Here is a 21585-nt window from a genome sequence, read left to right as displayed (position 1 = left end):
TAGCCCATCATTTCCTAACATCTTTGCAATTATATCTTTCAGAATTCCTTAAATCCAGCTTCTGTATCATAGTTTTAGACAACAAGCTCTCAACAGACTGCCAGGCCACATGACACACTGTTTAAAGGACACACAATTCTAGGCATTCCCAAACCTCTTGCAGGCTCCTGGAAGCTTATATCCTCACATGCCTTCCATTAATGCACACCCCAGCATGATTAGCAGTATTCCAAGCTCCCTGGACTCTAGCTTCTTCCTCTTTCTTGCATATGCTTAAAGCCAGTAGGAAACAAAAGTATGTTCATTATACTTAGCAAATACCAAAAATTGCTTCCATTAACATATGAAAAGTATTAGTCACAGTTGTAAATACCACATATTGTACCTTTATGTCTCACTCCTCAGCTTTTCAAGGTAGATACTTAAAGTGAAGCTCATCCCAACATGTTTTTATATCAGATGCAGTACCTGATAGAACATTCTGCTTTTAAGCTTGTTGCTTTAAAGACAACTGCTCAGTTTCTTACACTCCTCCTTGCTTGAATTTATGAGTAAGATTATCCACATGCCATCTTTATTAAATAACTCTACATCCATAATACTTTTATTTCCATGCATTTAAGTAGAGAATTCCTTTTCCTTCCTCATCTGCAGCCCACCTAGATAGGCATGTTTATCTGAAAACACAAAATCAAGTACCAGGACATTCAGAACAAGCTTGTAGCAGGCTAGCAATCTCAAATCATCTATATCTCAGGCTCTATTCTCCTGGCTTCCAATCTTTTTCTTTACTCGTACTCGAAAATAACAACCAAACATTTGGATGTTCCAATGGAACAGCAGGGTGAACACCTTAATGCCAGTACAGATGCAGTTGAAAAAACCCTACCTAGATGTGCCTTTACACTTTTCCATTTCCAGAGCAGGAACCAGGAAAGATGAATTCACTTCCTTACAGAAATCTTCTGAAATAGTACATGGCCTCTGAGGAGATCACAAGCAGAAGGACAAGGCAAGTTCTGCCAATCTTCAAGATATTTTAAGCTGTTGTAATGTAACTGTAAACTAGTATAGACATTGAGACAACTATATACACCAAGAAAAGCCAAACAGATGCCTTTCTACTTTCTTGCACATAATTTTAGCTATATCCTATTCCCTCGTTTTTTTCCACACAGAATTTAATATTTTTCTTTACTAATTTATCTCCAGTGTCATCTAAGTAAACCTTGGCTACTTTGCCCATTCAGTGACTGGTTTAGCTCTTAAGTAATATTTTCCACTGGCACTGACTCACTTAAAAAAATAAAAACATTCAGTCCCAAACCACAATCCTTTAAAGACTGTCAAACTTTTCATCATTGGTACTGTTAATTCAGACATGATAGTTTCATTTTTGATGCAAGTATTGTGGAGCTGAGGTTATATAATCCTTCTGTTCCATACACTTCTTCGGAATTTTCTGAAGAAAAGTTTGGAAGAGATATATTGGGGTTTTTTTTCCCTCCTTTACTTTTCATCTCAAGATTCTCAATATTTATGCCACTTTACATCATCTTCTTCTCTAACCTACATGAAAAAAGGCGCTAAGATCTGCTGGTTTAGTAATGTATCATTCCATCTTGAGGTTGCCACTGTGAATCCAGCAAGGACATAAATATTACCAAAAAGGTTTTAATCTCTTGATATCTTCATGGCCTTTAAAGCAGCAAAAATAACTAATTCTTACACAGGAACAAAAATGTAAAATTTCTTAAATAATTAGGCACAAGAGCTGAGTAGTTTGTGCAGTTGTTGGCAAAGTTTGCCCCTGACTGTTCAGCTGTATTTTAAAGGAAGAAGCCAGGAGTATTTACAACTGCATTATAAATGAAAATTGAAGAAGTTTCACTTTTCTGAAGAATCATTCTATAAAAAATGCATTTTCAAAGAACCAAGAAATCAATCTGGAGTCTTATTTTTGTTACGTGAACATAATTTAACACATCAAAACCTCCAAAGTCTAGTCTTTGAGTTATCACATAAGAAAAACTTTAAGTAAATTATATCCATCTCTCTCCTTCAAAATCTTTTTTAACAGACGTTCTAATACATAAACTCAACTTAAAGTTTAGGTTACCACTTCTGGAAGTACCAAGTAAAGACATCTGGCCTGACCACCATTTGTAGTATATTGATCAATATTTAGGACTTGAAGCAATGTTTTTGCTTACCACAGCCCTTTCAAATCCATGTACCTGTTTATTTTTTATTCCAATGCTGCAAATTTTAATTCAAATACTATGTCTCCTCAACAATCTATTTCTGGACAAATGTTAGAAGATTACAAGTTGACAGTGTTGATTTCCTCTTCCACGAATTGTTATGCACAGCTAAATTTATTTTCTTGCCAATTTTTTTTTTTTAAGACACAAAAGTGATAACTAACAGTCTCCACCTAATACCCTCAGAAAACGGAGAGCGCAGGTTTAAGTGTTACATGGGACATGATGGGGCAGGGAGAGATGAGGGCAAGGAGACTGAAGTAAAGAAGTAGGTCTTGCCCATGCTTCTCTTGCAGAAAGATAATCCATAATCTTTCACCAGCTGTCACTGATTTCAGAGCTACCCACAGCGCTCTGAAGGTAAATTACTACAGCACATTTTCCAGTAAAGTGTCTGTATTATTCATTCTGTAGCTATCAAGTATACACTTGAAGACAGAGCCATTATTACCAATATGCATTACCAATGATGACATACTACAGCCACTGATGCAAAAAGATCACTGCAGCAATGACTGCACAAGTATGCACTGCTGTTCTAACAACAACACTGTGTGCACTGCTGTTTTAACAACACTGCAAAGTGCCTTTTCTAAATATATATAGGAAATAAGCAGCAAAAAAACCTCTGAGCAATAAAATGAAAGAGGAAATTAAGGAGAGGAAGCTATTTCTTGTATTATGAGAGGAGGAGGATGACATTTCTCTGTAGTTTTATACAGCAAGACTCAAAGAAAGAAGTTATTGCCATTACTTCACTACCTGTTTTTTCCCCACAAGGTATCTGCACAGTGTGCAGGTACCTCCCAAGAGGGAAGAAATATACTGCAGCTCTGAAAAACTCCCACACATCAATCATAAACATAGCTGAGGGCTCACAACCACAGCATCCACAACAACTATACAACATTTTGAACAAAGTTTCTTCTGAAAAACTAAGACATTTTATAAATTGCTCACATACACAGGCCTTGCCCCAGATGAGTAATGAACCATTATTTTATATAGTAGAGTCAATGAAAGTCTTCACGACTTAGCTGATGGCACACATTCTCTGGAAAGGATGTCTATCAGACTTCCAGGCATTTAGAATCACGAGAATTTTGAAAAAATCTTGTTATAGAATCATAGAACAGTTAGGGGTGGAAAGGACCTTAAGATCATCTAGTTCCAACCCCCCTGCCATGGGCAGGGACACCTCACACTAAACCGTATTACCCAAGGCTCTGTCCAACCTGGCCTTGAACACTGCCAGAGATGGAGCATTCACAACTTCCCTGGGCAACCCAGTCCAGTGCCTCATCACCCTTACAGTAAAGAACTTCTTCCTTATATCCAATCTAAACTTCCCCTGTTTAAGTTTGAGCCCATTACCCCTTGTCCTGTCACTACAATCACTAATGAAGAGTCCTTCCCTAGCATCTCTATAAGCCCCCTTCAGATACTGGAAGGCTGCTATGAGGTCTCCACTCAGCCTTCTCTTCTTCAAGCTAAACAGCCACAAATTTCTCAGCCTGTCTTCATATGGGAGGTGCTCCAGTCCCCTGATCATCCTCATGGCCCTCCTCTGGACTTGTTCCAACAGTTCCATGCCCTTTTTATGTTGAAGACACCAGAACTGCACACAATACTCCAAGGGAGGTCTTACGAGAGCAGAGCAGAGGGGCAGGATCACCTCCTTTGACCTGCTGGTCACGCTCCTTTTGATGCAGCCCAGGATACGGTTGGCTTTCTGTGCTGCGAGTGCACACTGAAGCACACTGAAATGTTCATTTTCTCATTGACCAACACCCCTAAGTCTTTCTCCGCAGGGCTGCTCTGAATCTCTTCTCTGCCCAACCTGGAGCTGTGCCTGGGATTGCTCCAGGCCAGGTGTAGGACCTTGCACCTGGCATGGTTAAACTTCGTGAGGATATTATCAGCCCACCTCACAAGTGTGTCAAGGTCCCTCTGGATGGCATTCCTTCCCTCCAGCGTACCAACCAAACCACACAGCTTGGTGTCATCGGCAAACTTGCTGAGGGTGCACTCAATTCCACTGTCCATGTCACCCACAAAGATGTTGAACAAGACCGGTCCCAACACTGATCCCTGAGGGACACCACTCGTTACTGGTCTCCAGCTGGACATTGAGCCATTGACCACAACTCTTTGTGTGCAGCCATCCAGACAGTTTTTTATCCACCGAGTGGTCCACCTATCAAATTGATGTCTCTCCAATTTAGAGATAAGGATGTCGTGTGGGACAGTGTCAAATGCTTTGCACAAGTCCAGGTAGATGGCATCAACTGCTCCACTCCTGTCCATCATTTCCATAGCCCCGTCATAGAAGGCCATCACATTGGTCAGGCAGGATTTCCCCTTAGTGAAGCCATACTGGCTGTCACCAACCACCTTGTTGTTTTTCATGTGCCTTTAGCATGGCTTCCAATAGAATCTGTTCCAAGATTTTGCCAGTCACAGAGGTGAGACTGACTGCTCTGTAATTCCTTGGGTCATCCATTTCCCCCTTCTTGAAAATGGGGGTTATATTTCCCTTTTTCCAGTCATTGGGAACTTCACCTGACTGCCATGATTTTTCCAGTATGATGGACAGTGGCTTAGCAACTTCCTTTGCTAGCTCCTTCAGGACCCATGGATGGATATCATCAGGTCCCATGGACTTCTGTACATTCAGGTTTTCAAGATGGTCTCGAGCCAGATCCTCTCCTGCAGTGGGCCCAAGGTCTTCATTCTCACAGGAAGTATGCCCCAGGAGTATGCAAGCAACACACTCAAAACCCCAGATATACAAACCCTATTCATAACTACAACAAACCACTAATAAAAGATTCAGTTCTTGAGTTTTGCCCTATTTGTGCATTGTTATCCTCATCACTGATAGCACTTGCCATGCTATTTTCCATATATCGATATGATTTTGAAACAGTTTGTTCTGTATTTTGGTTTAAGTGCACTATCATCAAGAGAGTATCAGCATTAAAAACATGTTGCAAGCCTAACATCATGCAAGTCATACAAACTCTTATTTTACAGATGAAACAAAAGAACAGTGACTATGTCACATTAGATCTTTATGACTATGAGGAAGATTTGTTTCACCCTGTTGTTAGCAACTGCTTAGGCAGACTCCTTACAATGTCAGATATAAGGGTATTAGGAATCCTACTAATGGAGATCCCTTTGTGATATGAGAATGTATTCAACAGAACAGCTAAATCTGTATTTTTTGTAAAGGATGATTCAGGCTCACAGTCATGCAGAGATTACAGGCTCTTCTGAGAGCTCTGTAGAACAAAGCTTTAAAATACCTCAAGTGCTATCAAGGGTAACAACTAGATACACAGAAATCACACCTGGGAAAAAGCACTAGACATAAAACACAGGTTCAAAGTTCTTGAAACCTGTTCTGGCAATTCTCCTCCAGGAACAAGGAAGAAGGTGCATTTATTAAATACATGGCAGAATAACGTAACAAAATTTAGTTTTCCATCATTTACAAGCCTTAATGTTAAAAGCTTGTCAATACTTATGCTCAGAATCACAGTAAAATGCCAACCAATCACGGTAAACACCTAAGTTACCAAAAAGAAAAACCCCAAAAAGGTAATTTACACAAGTTGTGTCAACTACTTTATCTACAGTAGCAAGATTCTGTTTCACATATTTCTTTTCATTCTGAGAAGTATGAAGAACAACTGGTTCCTATTAAAGGAGCCATGATGTTAAATACATTCACTAATGGAGTGGGGGAAGATAATACTGAACCACTAAATAATTTCAGTTTGGAAGGGACCTCTGGAGATCAGAGTCCAACCTCCAACTCAAGCTGAGATAACATCAAAGTTCAATCAGGTTACTCAAGGTCTTGTTCAGCTGAAGTATATCTCCTAGAATGGAGAGACCATCACCTCCCTGGATGCCTCTTCCAGTGACTGACTACCCTCAGGAGGAACATTTTTTCCCCCTTAGACGGAGTCAGAATCCTCCTTGTCACAATCTATGTTCACTGCCTCTCCTTGACACTGCATCTGAGAAGAGTCTGCCTCTGTGTTCTCCCTATTCACACAACTGGCAGTTGAAAATCATGACCAGATTCCCCTTCTCCAGGCTCACCAGACCCAGGTATCCCAGGCTTTTCTTGCACACCACATGCTTCAGGCCTCCAACCAAGTCAGTGGCTCTCTGCTGGACTCTCTTCAGTTTTGCAATGTTTCTTCTGTACTGGGAAGCCCAGAACTGGACAAAATACTCCAGAAATGTGCTCACAAGTGCTGTAAAGAACAGAATAACCACTCTCCTCAGCCTGCTGGCTACAGTCTTGCTTTTGCAGTATAGTACACAGGCAGCCTCCATTTCTGCAATAATGCAGTACTGAGTTTAACTGTTTACCAAGATCCCCAAATATTTTTCTGCAAGGATACTTTCTAGTTGGTCATTCCCTGACTTTTACTGCTCCATAGTGCAAAACTTCACACTTGTCATGCTGAACTTTGTGAGGTTTTATAGGATGGAGGAAATATAACGCTGGTATGCAAAAGGTAAAGCATAGAATTTCTGCCATCCCTGCCTTCAAAAAGCACCTGAAACATTAAACGAAACATTTATAATGTGTAATAGCATCCACAAGAACAGGAAGTTTACAATTAGACTACCTGTAACTCTGATTCTGTCAAAATCAGGGCACTTCTGCTCTAGGTTTGAGCCACCTAAATACCTGCATACCTTTAGGGTAATTACTGCAAAGTCCTTTCCTAAGAGCAGTAAATGCTTGACCATCACTTTTTTTTTTTTTAAATGAAAAATCCCCACTTTTCTTCTTTCTCAACAGTGTCAGGTCTTTTGTCTTTACAATTCAAATCAGGAGAGTGGCAACTTCAGGATGCACAAGGACTTACTATTTCTAGGAAGAAAATTAACTCCACGCCAGCTGAAACCAGGAAACCATGGATGTAGACCTGACTGGGTCTTGCTTGCCTGGGTCAAGCCTGACCAGAATAGCCCTGTTGGCACAGCACTAGACCCAGCAGTCTAGTAAATCCTGCTGGCCTGCAATAACATACACAGAGTGATAACCACACTTTAGCTGCCTTAATAACCAGTAAATACTTCTAAGGATAAGATAAAGACAGTCGGTGGGCCTGATGCAGCCTCCAGTTCAGTATCCCTGCTGTGTGTTGTCCTGTATTACATTATCTGGAGTACCAGGCCAGCAGAACCACAGTTTCAAAACAGCCATCTGTATATTGTCATTATTCCCAACTTAAACATTAACTGTCCAGGAAACCAAAGGCTGAACTTACTGATAATTGAACTCTTCAGTTACATAACAGAGTAAGTTAACACAGTCAAACTCAACTCCTCTGCACAATACCATGCCACATGACTACAGCATTTTGCTACAACTAGTTAAAGTGGGTCTGTAAGGAAAATGTTTGTGCTTCTTCCCTGTGACACAACAGGCTAACTCATCTGCAACTTCTCAGAAAGTCTGCTCTGGAAACTGAATTGCTGTGAGTTTAGGAAAAATACCACGTTACCCACAAAAGGCAGAAAGATTAAATACCACAGACTCCAGTCTTCACTCTGTGTTTATAACCCAGCATCTAGTGGTTACTAGCTACCAGTTGTTCCATTAGAACCTTCAGATCACTTTAAGCCATTTGTACACATAGAAATTTTCTTCTCCCAGCCTCCTGTAACAAGTCATATAGGGTGAGGTTCTGAATCACTAAAGTTTAGTTTCCTTTTTCAGGTGACTAACGTGAGAGGGTTGCATCCTAAAAGGAACCACTGATAGCAAGTGTGTAGTGAGATCTCCTCCTTGCCCTAAAGAACATCAAAACTGAAAGGAAAGAAAATTCGGAGAGATGTTATATTCCCATTTCACTCAGATGCAGTGCAAATGATCACAGACTAGATAAGGGAATCCCAATCCTTTAATTTAAAATCTTCAATACAAACTTCTTAGTCAAGTATACGTAGCTGTAGAAAAAAAATACACTTCTTTGGGTCTACAGTCCAAGCCTGCACAACAAAGCCTGCAGACATGCACACTAGGTGTCCATCTCTCAGCACTAACAAGAGACAAGACCATAGCCAGGTAGCCATCATACACAGAAATGGGGGTGGAGGGAATGGCGACCCAACTAATCTTAACAGAAAAAGGAAAAATTTAAAGACTAAACACACTTCTTGAAAAGTAAACCTTTGGAAACATATTTCAAAATTTTAACAGGATCTTCATGCCTGCAGTCACCCTCCTGCTGTTTCTCCTCTGCCTTAATTACAGTAAAATAAAAGACGCTCAGGAGACTCTAGCTTTCAGAATTGATAATCCAAGTCACACGGGCAGCAGTAAAGGCAGCAGCACACAGAAAAGCTTCCAGAAGAAGCCAAGTTTTGAGGAAGGATGTGCAAAATGAACATCACAGAAGTCATGCTGAAACAAGAGCAGAAATCCAAAGGTGTGCAAGGCAATGGAGATGACTCCCTTTTCCCCTTAAGGTACACATGGATTTCTGGAAGAGAGGAACCAGGGACAGAGGAGTTCCTCAAAAGTAGAAAAAAGGTTTCAGATGCCCCAGAAATATTACTATGCACTGACCAGAAACCTCATCCTTCCTCAAAATTTGAGGACAGAGATTTCTCCCACCCCACTTCACACAACTCTAAAAGGGAGTTTTAGATTTAAAAGTTTTAAATGCCTTCAATTAGAAAGCACAGATTCTTTACCAAAAGGGGGTATTTTCTGGTCTTTTTTCCAGTACTAGAGGATTCAAACCAATTTAGACCATGATTTATTTTTATGTACCTTTTGAGAACTGGACACAAAGCTTTTCTTTAAGTCTCATTTATCCAGGGAAGGCATATAGTTTAGCTGTTAGGCTAAGGGACCATTCCTTGCAGGGAAATTATAATATATTAAAACCTCCTATACTTCAATAGTGGTTGCTGTATTTAGGGTAAATCTATGCCATCAACATAAAAAAATAGTGAATCTACATCCTATGAATTACACAGTTCCCAATAAAAGTACAATATGTCCAGAACACTGTAATACTCCTTTAAGACTGACTTACACATATCTAAGTGAGTTAAAAACTCATTTTATCATATTACTTCAATTTTCACTGCATTTTTAATGAAAATTAGAAGAGTACAATACAGGTTTATTCTGAATTACAAGCCCAGACAGAATTTTTTATAGAATTCTCTAAAATCCTGAACATGCACATCTTGCTAAACCCGGCATAAACACGTTTCAAGTAGGACTGCACAAAGCAATTATCCATGATTATTTTTATGTTGGAAAACAATCATAATTGGTGAAAAGAATCTGGGACATATATATAATTTTGTTGTTTCTGATCATTTCTCTTCTTGGCCTTTTTGGGAAAGGCAGCTGTATATACTCAGCCCTCAATGGCACCATCCTCAAGCAAATTAAGAACTATACCTCAGCCTTCATTAATGTACCTCTGATTAATAAACTCCACACATTTTCAATTATTCAATACTTGGTGAAGACATCCCCACCTTTTTTCAAAGCTCAGACACCTTTATAGCGGTCTCAGGCTGGGTATCCTGAGTCATGTTTCAAGCTTTAGGCCACGGTTAAGTAACAACAGGTTTCCCAGTGTTAAGACCCTGATGACATGAATGACAGAAATTAAGATCTCAGGCACTTCAGGATGCCTAAGGCCTCAGCTGGCAATGATGGATGCACACACTTAATCTGAATGCACCCCAAGTATATCTACAGACATGATTACTGAGGTCTATGCAAAATCAGGGCTTAAGAAAACAGTGTGTAGTTTCCTGTTGAAGAAAGCTACATTCATTACAGTGAACAAGGATCTTTATAAATGAAAGCCTGCATTCTGGCAATCTGCATACACTGATGGGAAAAATAGAGTGGAATACTTTAGTATTAGGACACAGCTATAATGAACAGATAACACTGAACCACAGAATTTTACTCAAAATCATAGACCTAGAATAGGAAAGCTTTTTAAAACTAATTCTTTGAGAAAAACAAAAAACATACTAGAGCTTCAGAGGGATGTATCAGTAAGCACAATACGAGCTCTTTGGTAACTACATCAAGAATATGTTGAAATTCTCAAGTGTACCTTATGGAAGACTTAGAAAATGAACCTTAACTCAAAGTATTATCAAAGGCAAAAACACAGTAAAAAGCTTTAACAAGCCCCTTCTATTTTTCTAAACAAATTTGCCTGTAGTCCATCCTACTCAGCTTTTCAGACACAGGTAATGAAAAAGATGAATCTATATTCTGTTAATGGCTCAGATAAATTTTTGATTGTGTAGGTAAGTACTATAATTTTTCCTTTTCATAATACCCATCTAAAACCAGCTTGCACAAAACTGCCTCAAATTACAAGCAAGGGATAAAATACAAGTTTCATAAATTTAAAGAATCTATAGTAGTTTAACATTCCCAACTAATCGCAGCTACAGATCAACATTTCGAAAACATCAAACAATATATATCCATAAAGTAAAAGTAGCTTGCTAAAAAAAGCTAATGAGACAAGTCTCTCCGGTTCTGACTCACAGCTAAAATAATTTGTTTCTAGTAGGTGTAGAAGAAACTGACTCACTCACATATATGAATTATGTGGGAAAAAAAAAGTTAGTTCAGCTTCATTTGATAAAAAAGTTCATTGTTTGAAGAAGATTTTCAAATCTGCTGACTAAACCAATATCCAAGCCATTTCCACTGGTAATGTGTAACTGTGCCAGCCCCTATAAAAATATTAGTTTAAAAGATGTAAATTAAGGAAGCTTTTTTGCAAAATACGACAAAGCAATATGAAAAGTGAAACGAGTCAGCAAAAAATGCTAGATTTATGGATGCTGATGAAACCTTACCTCTGTGTTCTACAACTTATCTTGTACCATGAGTGAGAAGCTACTAGCAGCACACTTTTCCTACACAAAGGCAAATTTATGACTTATTTACCTCTTTTTAAGTTTTAATGCGCAAATAAAAATCAAAATAAAAAATAAGTCACAGCCTTTAACATACCACATAATTCCTCAAGCCCTCACTACTGCTGTTCATCAGCAACTTTATCTAAAGGAGGAAAGTGACAATGACTTCCTCCTATAGGACACAAGAAAAGCTTCACCCAGGACATGAGTCATTCTAACAGCACATGCCAATATAATCTCACATCCTCCAGACCACTTTGCCTTCTCACTGTCAAAACATGACTGTGACATTCAGTGCTAATGTTTCACAGCATAAAGTTTTACAGAAAAAGTCATTAGAAGATATTGCCTCATTCTGAAAATAACAGATTAGAAGAGATGTACTGTAAAGGGTCCATCGTACATACAACAGCAGGCTTTGAACCTCATGCCCCAGCTACAATGCCATCAAAGCTAACATAGCAGTTTGGGCTACTTCAACGAGAATTAACCCTAATATACTTTTCAGAAGAACAAAGCCAGTTCACTCAAAACAGAGAATGCAGGAAACTGGGATTCAGTGGCCATGTTCACACTACTCTGCCAGATGACTATCAAAGACTTTATAAGCAAAGGCAATCCCAGCTACAGTACCCCATCTCTGACCACCGGAAAGCCTTCAGGAAGCAGGAAAAGGTTCCAGCTGCATCCACATTGCACTGTGTACAAAGAAACCAGGGCTGCCACCACCACCACTGGCCTTTTCAGAACCTCTGCAAGACACCCTGCCCCAGTGGGCCTACATCCACACCCTCCTGGCTGCAAGCTCTAGTATAAGAGATGGTAATAGGCTTTGACAGAGAGTGGATGGAAGTAGGAAAATTTAGGCCAGAATCTGAAATTCATCAGCTGACTTCATTATCCAACCACACTCACTTCACACATGTGCCAAACAGGCTTATCACTCACTGTACAGCTTTTGCCTGCAGAGAGAAGGACATTATACAAGCTAGCAGAGCCTGACGTCTCTTCCTGGCTTTCTATGTGTATTTCTGTAAGCAGGAGTGGCAGGAGGAAAGTGCTAAATGGAAGGATGAGAGGAATTTAAGCCCTCAAGTCAAGATACACAACGTTATCACGTGACAGTTTTTCCTGGTGCAACCCAAAAAGGCCAAAGATCCTCATAACCAGCCTTCCAAGTCTGATAATTCTAAGGTCATCTCAAAAATACTTAAGGATAACTTCTGCCTCCTACAGCAGCACACTCAGCTACACATTGTGCCCTCACCCCTACCTAGTACTTTCTCTAGTACATCAGTGCCTGTGGCAGTCAGAGGACTAGGTCTACCCTGCAGCTAGTTTTAAAGAAGCTCTAATGCAGGCTGGGAAGACCTTTTCTCAGGTCCACATCTACACTTCTAAATACAACTGCTTTCAGGCAGAAAGAACAGGCTACACACTCTTCTGCAGAAAGGCCACCTGTAAGGTTCTCCATTCCCTCACTAGATATTTTTTGTATTTGAAAGGTTAAGGTGCCTCTTTAAGCAGAATTGGAAGGAGAAAGTACATCCGCGAACAGACTTGCAAAGTTCACAGAGTTCCCCTCCCTCCAAGAGCAAGATGCAAACCTGAAGCCTCAGTTCTAACCCAACAGCGTGAATTACTGCACCAGCAACCCTTTCTGATGAACTTTACATGCATGATTTTTCCCATCTATGGAGTGTTATGCCAGACTGTCTTCAAGGGCTTGGCAGCAGGTGCCCAGTCGGCCTTGTGCTAATCACCTGCAATCTTCTTTCTTTCCCCCACAGCTTCAGCCCCCTTAAATTCCCTCTCTCAGGAGAAATAAAAGCAAACACACAAACATAATAAAACAAAACAAAAAAAAAACCAAAACCCCAAAAAAACAAAACAACCCCCCCCAAACCAGCCAACAAACGAACAGCCACCATCCAAAAGCATAACACCAGTCCAGTCAGGCAGCAGACCTTCCACAAACTGAGAATGCAGAAGATAAGTCAACATTCAAACAGATGGCTCATAGCACATCAGGAGAAACAGCCCACAGAAGTATACCACGCACCTGCCTAATGGTAAAAAAAATCCTTATTTCAGATCAATCTAAACTACTGACACTGGTTTTGAGGTGTTCTCACAGAGAGCACATAGTCCAGGAGTGAGACAACACTGAATGAACTATGTGGGGACATGTGCCATCCTGCCCTGCTCTCTGTAGCATGCCAAAAGTACAAAACAGGGTCACAGAAAACAAAGGCTGGAGCAAGAAAGAGAGTCTATAGAGCATTAACAGCTTTTTAAATACAAATAAGGCCCATTCCTGTCAGGTTCTTCTCTGAACATGCTTGCCTACTGGCTGCAAACTGTGCCAAGCAGCTGTTCAAAAATGGAGCAGCCAGTTGCACCAGTCCCTGCTGACTGGAAGCAGAGGGCAGTGAGCACCAGTCACAGTCAGCTAAGATAACTCCCGAAAAACAAGGTGATGTCAGATGAGCATGAACATGATGCCAGCCAGCAAGGTGACCTGGAAGCAGCCATTGTAGTGCACCATTATGAAAGATCAAATTCCTCAGTATGACAGGACAAGGAACTCCACAGGGAAGAACACCCTCTACCTGAAAGCTGAAGGACAAGCAACGCATGGATCTGAGCTGCAGCCATGCTGCTCCAGCACTTCATACTTCTCTCCTTGTCACGGGAAACAGGAACAGCATACCTTTTTCTGCAGGAAGTGTCTCTTAAGAGGTCCTTCTGCAGTGCATGGACAATACCACCCCACAGCACCCAACACTGGTGTGCACCATAATGCATTGGATAAGCCCAAAGGCCACACAGCCTCCTCTGTGCTCGATAACATTAGGTAGTCTTCACTAGTGGCCTACATCAGCTTCAACAAGGGAGGTACCTCCACAGACTGTATTAAAGGCTTTCTAGGACCCGGGACTGTGCAGTTCCAGCATTTCCCCAGACGCCAGCTAGGTTGCTCCCCTGACAACTGGAAGGACAAGCAAAGATGGTCAAGCAATCTGGCCTCAGAGGCACAAGTGTTCTAGCAGCCCAGTTTTGCTGTGGTCTTTGAGAGGAATGAGCAAGTACAACCAGAATAAACAGGACTCCTCATTATTTCTCACTCTGGGAGCAGCAGATGTAGCAACAGTTTAAAAGGCACTAAGCACAGATTTGGGAAATCCTCTCTGAACATGTAGACATGGGTCTGCTAACTAACAGACCTGGTCTCAATTCCCAGTAAGAATACTGGGCATCATTTCAAAAGCTATTATATAAACAATACAGTGATAACCAATTGGGTGAAAACTTATTCAACAGGATTCATAAATAAAAATAACTAGAGGACAAGGTCTTTTGACCTCCTCACTTGTGGTTCAGCTAGCTCTTCTCCAATGATAGCTGGCATAAAGGTATGTGTATTATAATTCCAGTACATGGAAAAAATATAGTCTGTTTGAAAGCTCCATTCACCATAGGAAAGCTATGATTGCCAAGGTTAAAATGGCAGATTCTTACAACATTTCTAAAGCAATGGAAGGCACAAGCCGCCTCAAGGCAAAAGGCCACACCCTACACTCTTCTATGGTTAGCAAATAGGAAGATGATTTTGAAGAAATAAACCCATGGCAGGACTGCAAGGAAGCAGCAGCGGTATTGATAGGGCAGAAGCAATGAGATCCAGCTTTTGAGGATCATCAGCCTCTGCAGGTGTGGTGTAAGGCCTTTACAGATGTTGAATAGGGAGAAGGTGGTGTGTCACAGGATAAATATGAGGCTTAATTTTTGGACTCCCTACTTCCCTTCTCCCACAGTCACCAGCTCCATAATATGAGCAGCATCACAGCTGCTGTCAGAGAGCTACACCACACAACTGAGCATCTCCTCCGCACTCCACAGCCAGGAAGAAGCTCTGCCTCAACTGCCACGCCTGAAATCTATTTTGGCAATTATGAATGCAAGTCCATTAGCCATGCTGAATCATTTTAAGGGAATTTTATATGTGCGATACCTCACACCCAGTTTTAAATCCAAAATACTAAAGAAATGCTTGTTATGCAGCTCAGCTTAATTTAACCTTAATACCTATGCAGCTTATTTCCATTGTCAGTGATAAATCTCCATTTTGTCAAAAGGAAATTCCTTCCATCTCCAGTTGATAAAGAAACACTGATCTTCAAAGTATATCCCAAATATTTAACTATGCTCTCATACTTCTACAGACACATAACAAAACAGAAACCTTGTGCACATCAATCCAGAATATCTTCTAACAGAGAATCAGGCTGTAATTAAGACTGCACATCATAGCATGAGGAAGATTAACGTGTTTGGCATATTTTCCTTATTAGCTGGAGGCAGAAACAAGTTCCTTTTCAGTGGAAACATACTGTGAGGGCATTAGGACACAGATAAAAGGTGTCTAGTTGTTGGCATTTATTTGTTTTTAACAGCTTGAAGGAAAGAGAGGAACAGAAAACACCAACTATAATTGGTTTTAAAAGGTATTCCTTGTTGATGGAACACAAATATAATAATAAATAGCAGTCCAGATTAGGTCCATCCCCTTACCATCAAGGGCCTGGATTATAAACTTTTATCCCTACTCTGCAGTACCAGATGGTAGCTCATATACATTTCAATTATTTATTGAATAGGCACTTTGTTATACTAGGGTAATCCCACACTGCAGTAAGAACTACACACTGTTTTTACTGCAAGCTATACTTTTAGTCAAGTCAGTAACCTCTTCACATTCAGTGAACACAATCAACAGAATTAAAAGGAGCAATTTTATAAACAATTGGACAATCAGTCCATCACACAGAAAGTGACAACGCAGGGATCAGTCAGTAAGACACAACCACCAGCAATGCTATAGAAATAAGCATATCATTCTTTGGCCTGCCTTAAATCCTTTCCTCAACTTCAGGGCTTGAAGTACCGTCCTAACAGTTTGTAGGTGCTCACTCACTCAAGCCATCAGCTTAGGAACAAGAGTGTAAAACCAGATTGCACTTTGCAGAACACATACAAATCTCCCACCACAAAACAAATAATCATGTTCCCCAGGCTGCAACCTTGAGGGGCAGATGTGATAAAGTGGTTAATTATTCAGTTGGCAATCGCATTACTGACGTCAATAGGAGAGTCCAGGAAGTGAATCCTCTTAGTCTGTTAGCGTATGACAAAGAGTGGTGGTCCCCACAGAAATTAAGGAGAACCAGCTGTCCCTACATGTTAGTGCTCTGGTCTGTAATGCTAAAGACATACATTTGCATTTACTGAAGTAAATCAGCCCCTCCCTCCCCCTTAGGAAATCCTTTGTCTTGGTCGCTGTTTTTTTTTTGGGGGGGGGACGTTGTTTTGTTTTTTTTTCTATAAGAGGGCTCTCAAAAAGCCTAATTAATTGTACATGCATGGAACAGCTGATAAATGGGACAATATACTTGTGAGCAGTGATCTCTCCTCCCTCCCCTCCAATTCTCATTCCATGAAGAAGTCACCTTTGTCATACATGATTATTCATAACTTAGTCAGCCGAATAAACCAGTCAGCCGTCAAGGCCATTTTAACATAAATTCATTTAGGCATGTAGCAGGGAAAGAACACTCTCTCCAAACGTGCAGTCAATAGTCCTAACTAAACAACACTGGAGAGAAAACTTTTATCCCAAGCATTATTACAAGTATCCGCGTTTTCTTTTGTCAGCACGCTCCAGACTACTGAAGGTTTTTCATTATCAGACTGCTTAACAGTAGGAAACCATTAAACAAAGCTGTTATAAAGGCTGCTTAGAATTGCTCTGTCCTTCGGGGGCATGCCCAAGACTGCATGATGAGTGGTAACTGTTGTTTCTTCGAGACATACACACACATGCCCCCCCCAACAATCAGGACCAACAGCAGTATCTCAAAGCCGGAGCCTGCTGCTCTCCCTCTCCTCCCCACCGCAGGTAGGGAGCCTCCAAGGAGCGCTGGATTAGCCTGACACTTCGGGTTAAGCCGAGCAGGGTTTCAGGCCAACGACACTCCGCTGTTGTTCCTGCTGCGGCTGCCAAGCAGTTCGCCTGGGGCCGAGTGGGGCAGAGAGGAGAACTGCCGGGGTCAAGCCTCGGCTGGCGACGGGACCGTTCCCCAGGGAGGCTCTGCATCCAGGGGCGGCGTCCCCACTCCCCGCCCAGGTCGGCCGCCGATGGGAGCGGCGGGAAGCGCACTCCCGGGGCAGCCACCGCCCCTCACCCGGGGATCCCACACAGCCCCGTAAGATCTGGGCCCCGTCTCCCCATCCCCGTCCTCACCCCACTCGAGGAAGTCGGAGACGTATCGGTCGCGGCGCAACGGCGAGTCGCGGCTGCACTCGGCGTAGACGCCGACCAAGAGGTCGAGCAGGGTCTCCACGCTCAGCACGCTGTCGTTTCGCTGCGGCCCGTCTAGCACCAGCTGCTCCAGCCGCTTCAGCCGCACCTTGGCCGACATGGTGCCGCGGCGGTGGGCGCAGGGCACGGCACGGCCAGGCGGCCGCGAAGCCGGCGGAAAACGGTGCTCAAAGGCCCGTGCGCCGCGCTCAGCCGCACCGCACCGCCCGCGCCCCGCGCCGCCTCCCGCCCCTCACGGCCGCGCCGGGGCCGAGCGGCTCCTTCCACGGGCTCCGCCTCAGACACGGACGGTCCATGGGCCGGACCCGGCCACCGCCTCGCTCCGGCCTCTCCCCGGCGGCGGGGAAGAGCTGCTCCAACTCCCACTCCTCCTCCCCCGGCAGCAACAACCCCAGCGAGCGCGGCCCGGTGCGTCCCACAGCGCAACCCCGGCCGCACTCGGCCACGCCCACCACGCAGCGTCTCCGTTCTTCGACGTAGGCAGGGCCGTGCAAGATTGGGCCGCGCGCCGCGCCGTAGCGGGGTGGGGTAGAGTTGGGTTTGTCTGCTTATGGCTGTGCTTCAGCAGATTCGCTACGGAGGGTGTGGGGAGAGGGGTAGCCCTGTTCATTTCCGCACTTTCGTCTCCTTGTGCCATCCCAACAGAGGTGCGGGTATGAGGGCGGGGATCTCGGTGCTCTAGAGGCCGGCCAACCAGCTCCGAGCCACCCAGGGCAGCACCGGGCTGTGCCAGGGCATGGCTTCTATCGGAGGACAGGGGTGACCCCAGAGGCCTGCGTCCCCACACGCCTTCGCAGTGTACTACCCGTTCAGGGCGCCGATGTGGAGCTTGGGAGGCTTCTCCAGCCATGGCTGAACCGGGCCTTCCCTCTCACTGCTTCAGCCACGATTCCCTGCTCTGCAGCTGGGCTTGCCCCTGTGGAGACCCTGGCAATGGGCCCAGGGTTGACAGGGCCCCATATCAGGAGATGGCGCCTGGAAGTTCTAGCTATCTGTATCTTTCAGAACCTACCTGGTGCTAGGGTTTTATTTCAAAGCACCAGCCTGGGCATATAGAGCCCTGTGTATTAGCAGCAGCTGTCCACACTCCCTGGAAGAAAGGAGTGGAGTGTAAGGCGCTCAGACTTTCTGCGGTGCTTTTTTTGTTTGTATTACCACTTTGAGAACTGTTCTCTCTGGAGGCTGCAGCACCTGAAGGCAAGATCCTGAGTAGCTTGACATAGGAGTTTATGTCTCTAGGAATGCAGCCAGTCAGGTCCTGATGCAAAGCTGAACCGGGAAGGATGCATTTTACTTACTTGTCTCCCCTGGCAAGTAGCTGGAGTGCTGTGTGCTGAAACTCATCACACTGGAAAGAGAGGCAGCTGAATGCTGGTTCTGTCAGGGCTGGGAAACCCCCTACCTCCGGAGCTGAAGCTAGACAGAGGTTTGCACCATGGTAGCTGCGGTTGCCAGGGGTCCTTCACCGTCAGACATAACATGTCAGTTGATGAAAGAGCTGTATGTTTTCAACCATCGCCTTCAGGGCCATTGGCTAGACCAAATCCAACCAGTGCAGCATACATGGACCTGCCCTTTTCAAAGGATCAGGCACATAACTGGACAGAGCTAGATGGACTAATGTGTAGTAGGAAGTATTGCTCCCAACATGACAGAGAGGTCCAGCAGATTATTACAGACATACTTGTTTCTAGAAGCCCTTGCCCTCAGGCATGTCTGATAGATATCTCTTTGACACCAAATACCTGTTAGATCTGAGAGTTATTCAGGTTGTAATAATACTGTGCTGTGCATTTTGACCTACTACCTGAATCAAGAAGGTACAGGCATGTTAGGACCTGTTAGTTCAAAAAAGTGCAAGTCGATAGAAGATCTTGTGAATCATGCTTTTATACCCAGAACCTGTAATTTTAAAATAAAGATACAGTGGACTAAAATAGTTTGTTTTTCCTAAATGACTTCTCCTGACTTCTCTTTGTACTTCCTTCTGCAGGCACCCCCTTGAGAAAAATATTTCACAGCAGATATCAAAGTTTTCATGGTTCTTTCTCTGTGTTCCTCCTTGATTACAGTTGTCTCACATGATCTCAAACTGTTTAATATCACAGATATGTTCATTTGTAGGATCCTTCACATTTTAACAATCCCTTTTTTGTTTTGTTTTGTTTTCTGGTGCTGTTGTTTTTTTTTAATGGAGAGTTTAACATTTTCTACTTATTACCACTTTGGAGACTCACTTTTGGGAAGTCAATCAGAGTTGATTGGACTAGGGAGAGCAGAGTTTTCAAGATCCTGTTACAATATCTATCTTTCCCCTTCTTATCTGTTCCTGCAGATGGTGATTATCACCACCTCCTTCAGCAAGGAAGAGATTATAAAGGAAACCGCAGCTGAATGAAGAAATAGCTGTTTTCTACCTACCAATCGCTGTAGTGTTTCCAGTCTCAGTCTGTTTTTCATTAGAAAAATTCAGGGATTTAAAGTGCTATTCCTGTCTTAACACCAGTCAGAGGGAAGAATCGACTCCTTTGCTGGGAAAATGACAGATGGGTGACAGATGATACTGAAGCTTGCTTTAACAACTATGGGAGTCTTCGTGTATCAGACCGGCACGTGCAGGATTATTTATGAGCGATACTGCAGCTATTCCAGAATTTGTTGAAAGATTTCAAAAACTCTTGCAAAGATTTAAAAGCCTTGTGTATTGCAAATAATGCTGGGTTTCCACAGCAGGGTTTTCAGTTACAAAAACCTACTGAGCTGAAAAGTGATATTCAGGATACATGGTAAAGATGTGTGTAAGCTTGGAAATGTAGCTGAATGTATACTGCTTCTGTTACTCATCTGTGCCAATTCCATATACTAAAAATAAGTGTGATCTGGCTAAAATGAATTAAATGATCCATCTTACTAGTTCCTTTTTCCTGTGGTATATTTCAGTGGAAAAATACAGCCCCTTTTCTGTGACTGGTCTGATTTTAAAAATCCTCTTTTATTTTTTTTGTGAAAAGAAATATAAGTGAAGGGTTTGTCAATTATGTATTTTCTGGAATCATTGCAGACCCACAGAACTGAAGGCATTAAGTCCGTATGGGTACTGAAAAGTTTTTTCAGATCCAATCAGGTTAGGATTTTTTTTTTTTTTTTTTTTTTAGATTTGGCTGTACTCCATGTAACTTAGTAACTAGTAGAGGGAGAAATTCTGTTACAGAATTTTGATGGCAACAGGAAATAGCTGTGTCACCACTTTATGACTTCAGGAAAATCCACCCACAGATCATTTTGGAATTGAGAAGAATGAAGAAATATAAAGAGTATGGGCAGAAGTTGCAAACATTGCTCATTAACAATGAAGACCCACCCATGCTAAAACAAAACAACAAAAGTGAAGATATTTCAAGTATATGCTTTGTCACTTTCAGACAGATAATTCTAGAAAAAGAGAGAAAAAGTATCAAGCTTCAGTGTTTTATTTGCTTTTTGTTTTGTTTTTATATTAATAAGCAAAGGAGAGACTTTGAAGAGCTAGAAAATTTAGCTAGAAAACCTGAATATATTCTTCTCATTAAGGAAATTAGATGAAATTTCTAACTGAGAGAGAAGTTGCCTAATGTGCAGCAAGGGAGGAGTTTTCTAAGGATTCAGAAAGCAAAATATAATTAAGTTGAAATCAGAGAAAGTTCATAGAAATGAGTTCCGAAAGTAGAATACAAGAAGGAGTTAAACATACCTCAAAGCATCACAACTGGTTTATATCTTGTTGTTATCCTAGACTTTCCTTCCTGGAATTATTTTTTAGGAAGCTGTCACCTTTCCAGCTCTGTTTGTATTTGGCAATATTCTAAAAAATTCCTTCTTGCCAAAAACGGTTTAAATCTACAGCTGTGATCCATATTGGGAGCCAAAAATAGTCTATTAGTGGGAGCTGTCTTTGATGACATTGCATCATGCAAGCCTGAGCATTGAGCTAATGTACTT

The 21585-nt window shown here is 42.2% G+C and overlaps 1 protein-coding gene across 5 annotated transcripts in view; it reads right to left on the bottom strand.

Moving 5' to 3' along the window:
• The window catches only part of CDC42BPB (CDC42 binding protein kinase beta), a 96397-nt gene extending 78430 nt beyond the window's left edge, over positions 1 to 17967 (bottom strand). For 4 of the 5 annotated variants that reach the window (XM_031049490.2, XM_031049492.2, XM_031049493.2 and 1 more), the window contains exon 1: positions 17530 to 17967. In XM_031049490.2, the coding sequence (XP_030905350.2) occupies positions 17530 to 17707 (178 nt within the window). In that variant the 5' untranslated portion in view covers positions 17708 to 17967. The remainder of the gene's footprint in view (positions 1 to 17529) is intronic. The other variant, XM_031049494.2, reaches the window with a different exon arrangement.
• Positions 17968 to 21585: the final 3618 nt, after the last annotated feature.

This window comes from Melopsittacus undulatus, chromosome 4, assembly GCF_012275295.1.
Source record: "Melopsittacus undulatus isolate bMelUnd1 chromosome 4, bMelUnd1.mat.Z, whole genome shotgun sequence".
Taxonomy (NCBI): domain Eukaryota; kingdom Metazoa; phylum Chordata; class Aves; order Psittaciformes; family Psittaculidae; genus Melopsittacus; species Melopsittacus undulatus.
Note: the sequence above shows the minus strand (reverse complement) of the source record. Positions and strands in the feature narration are given on the sequence as shown.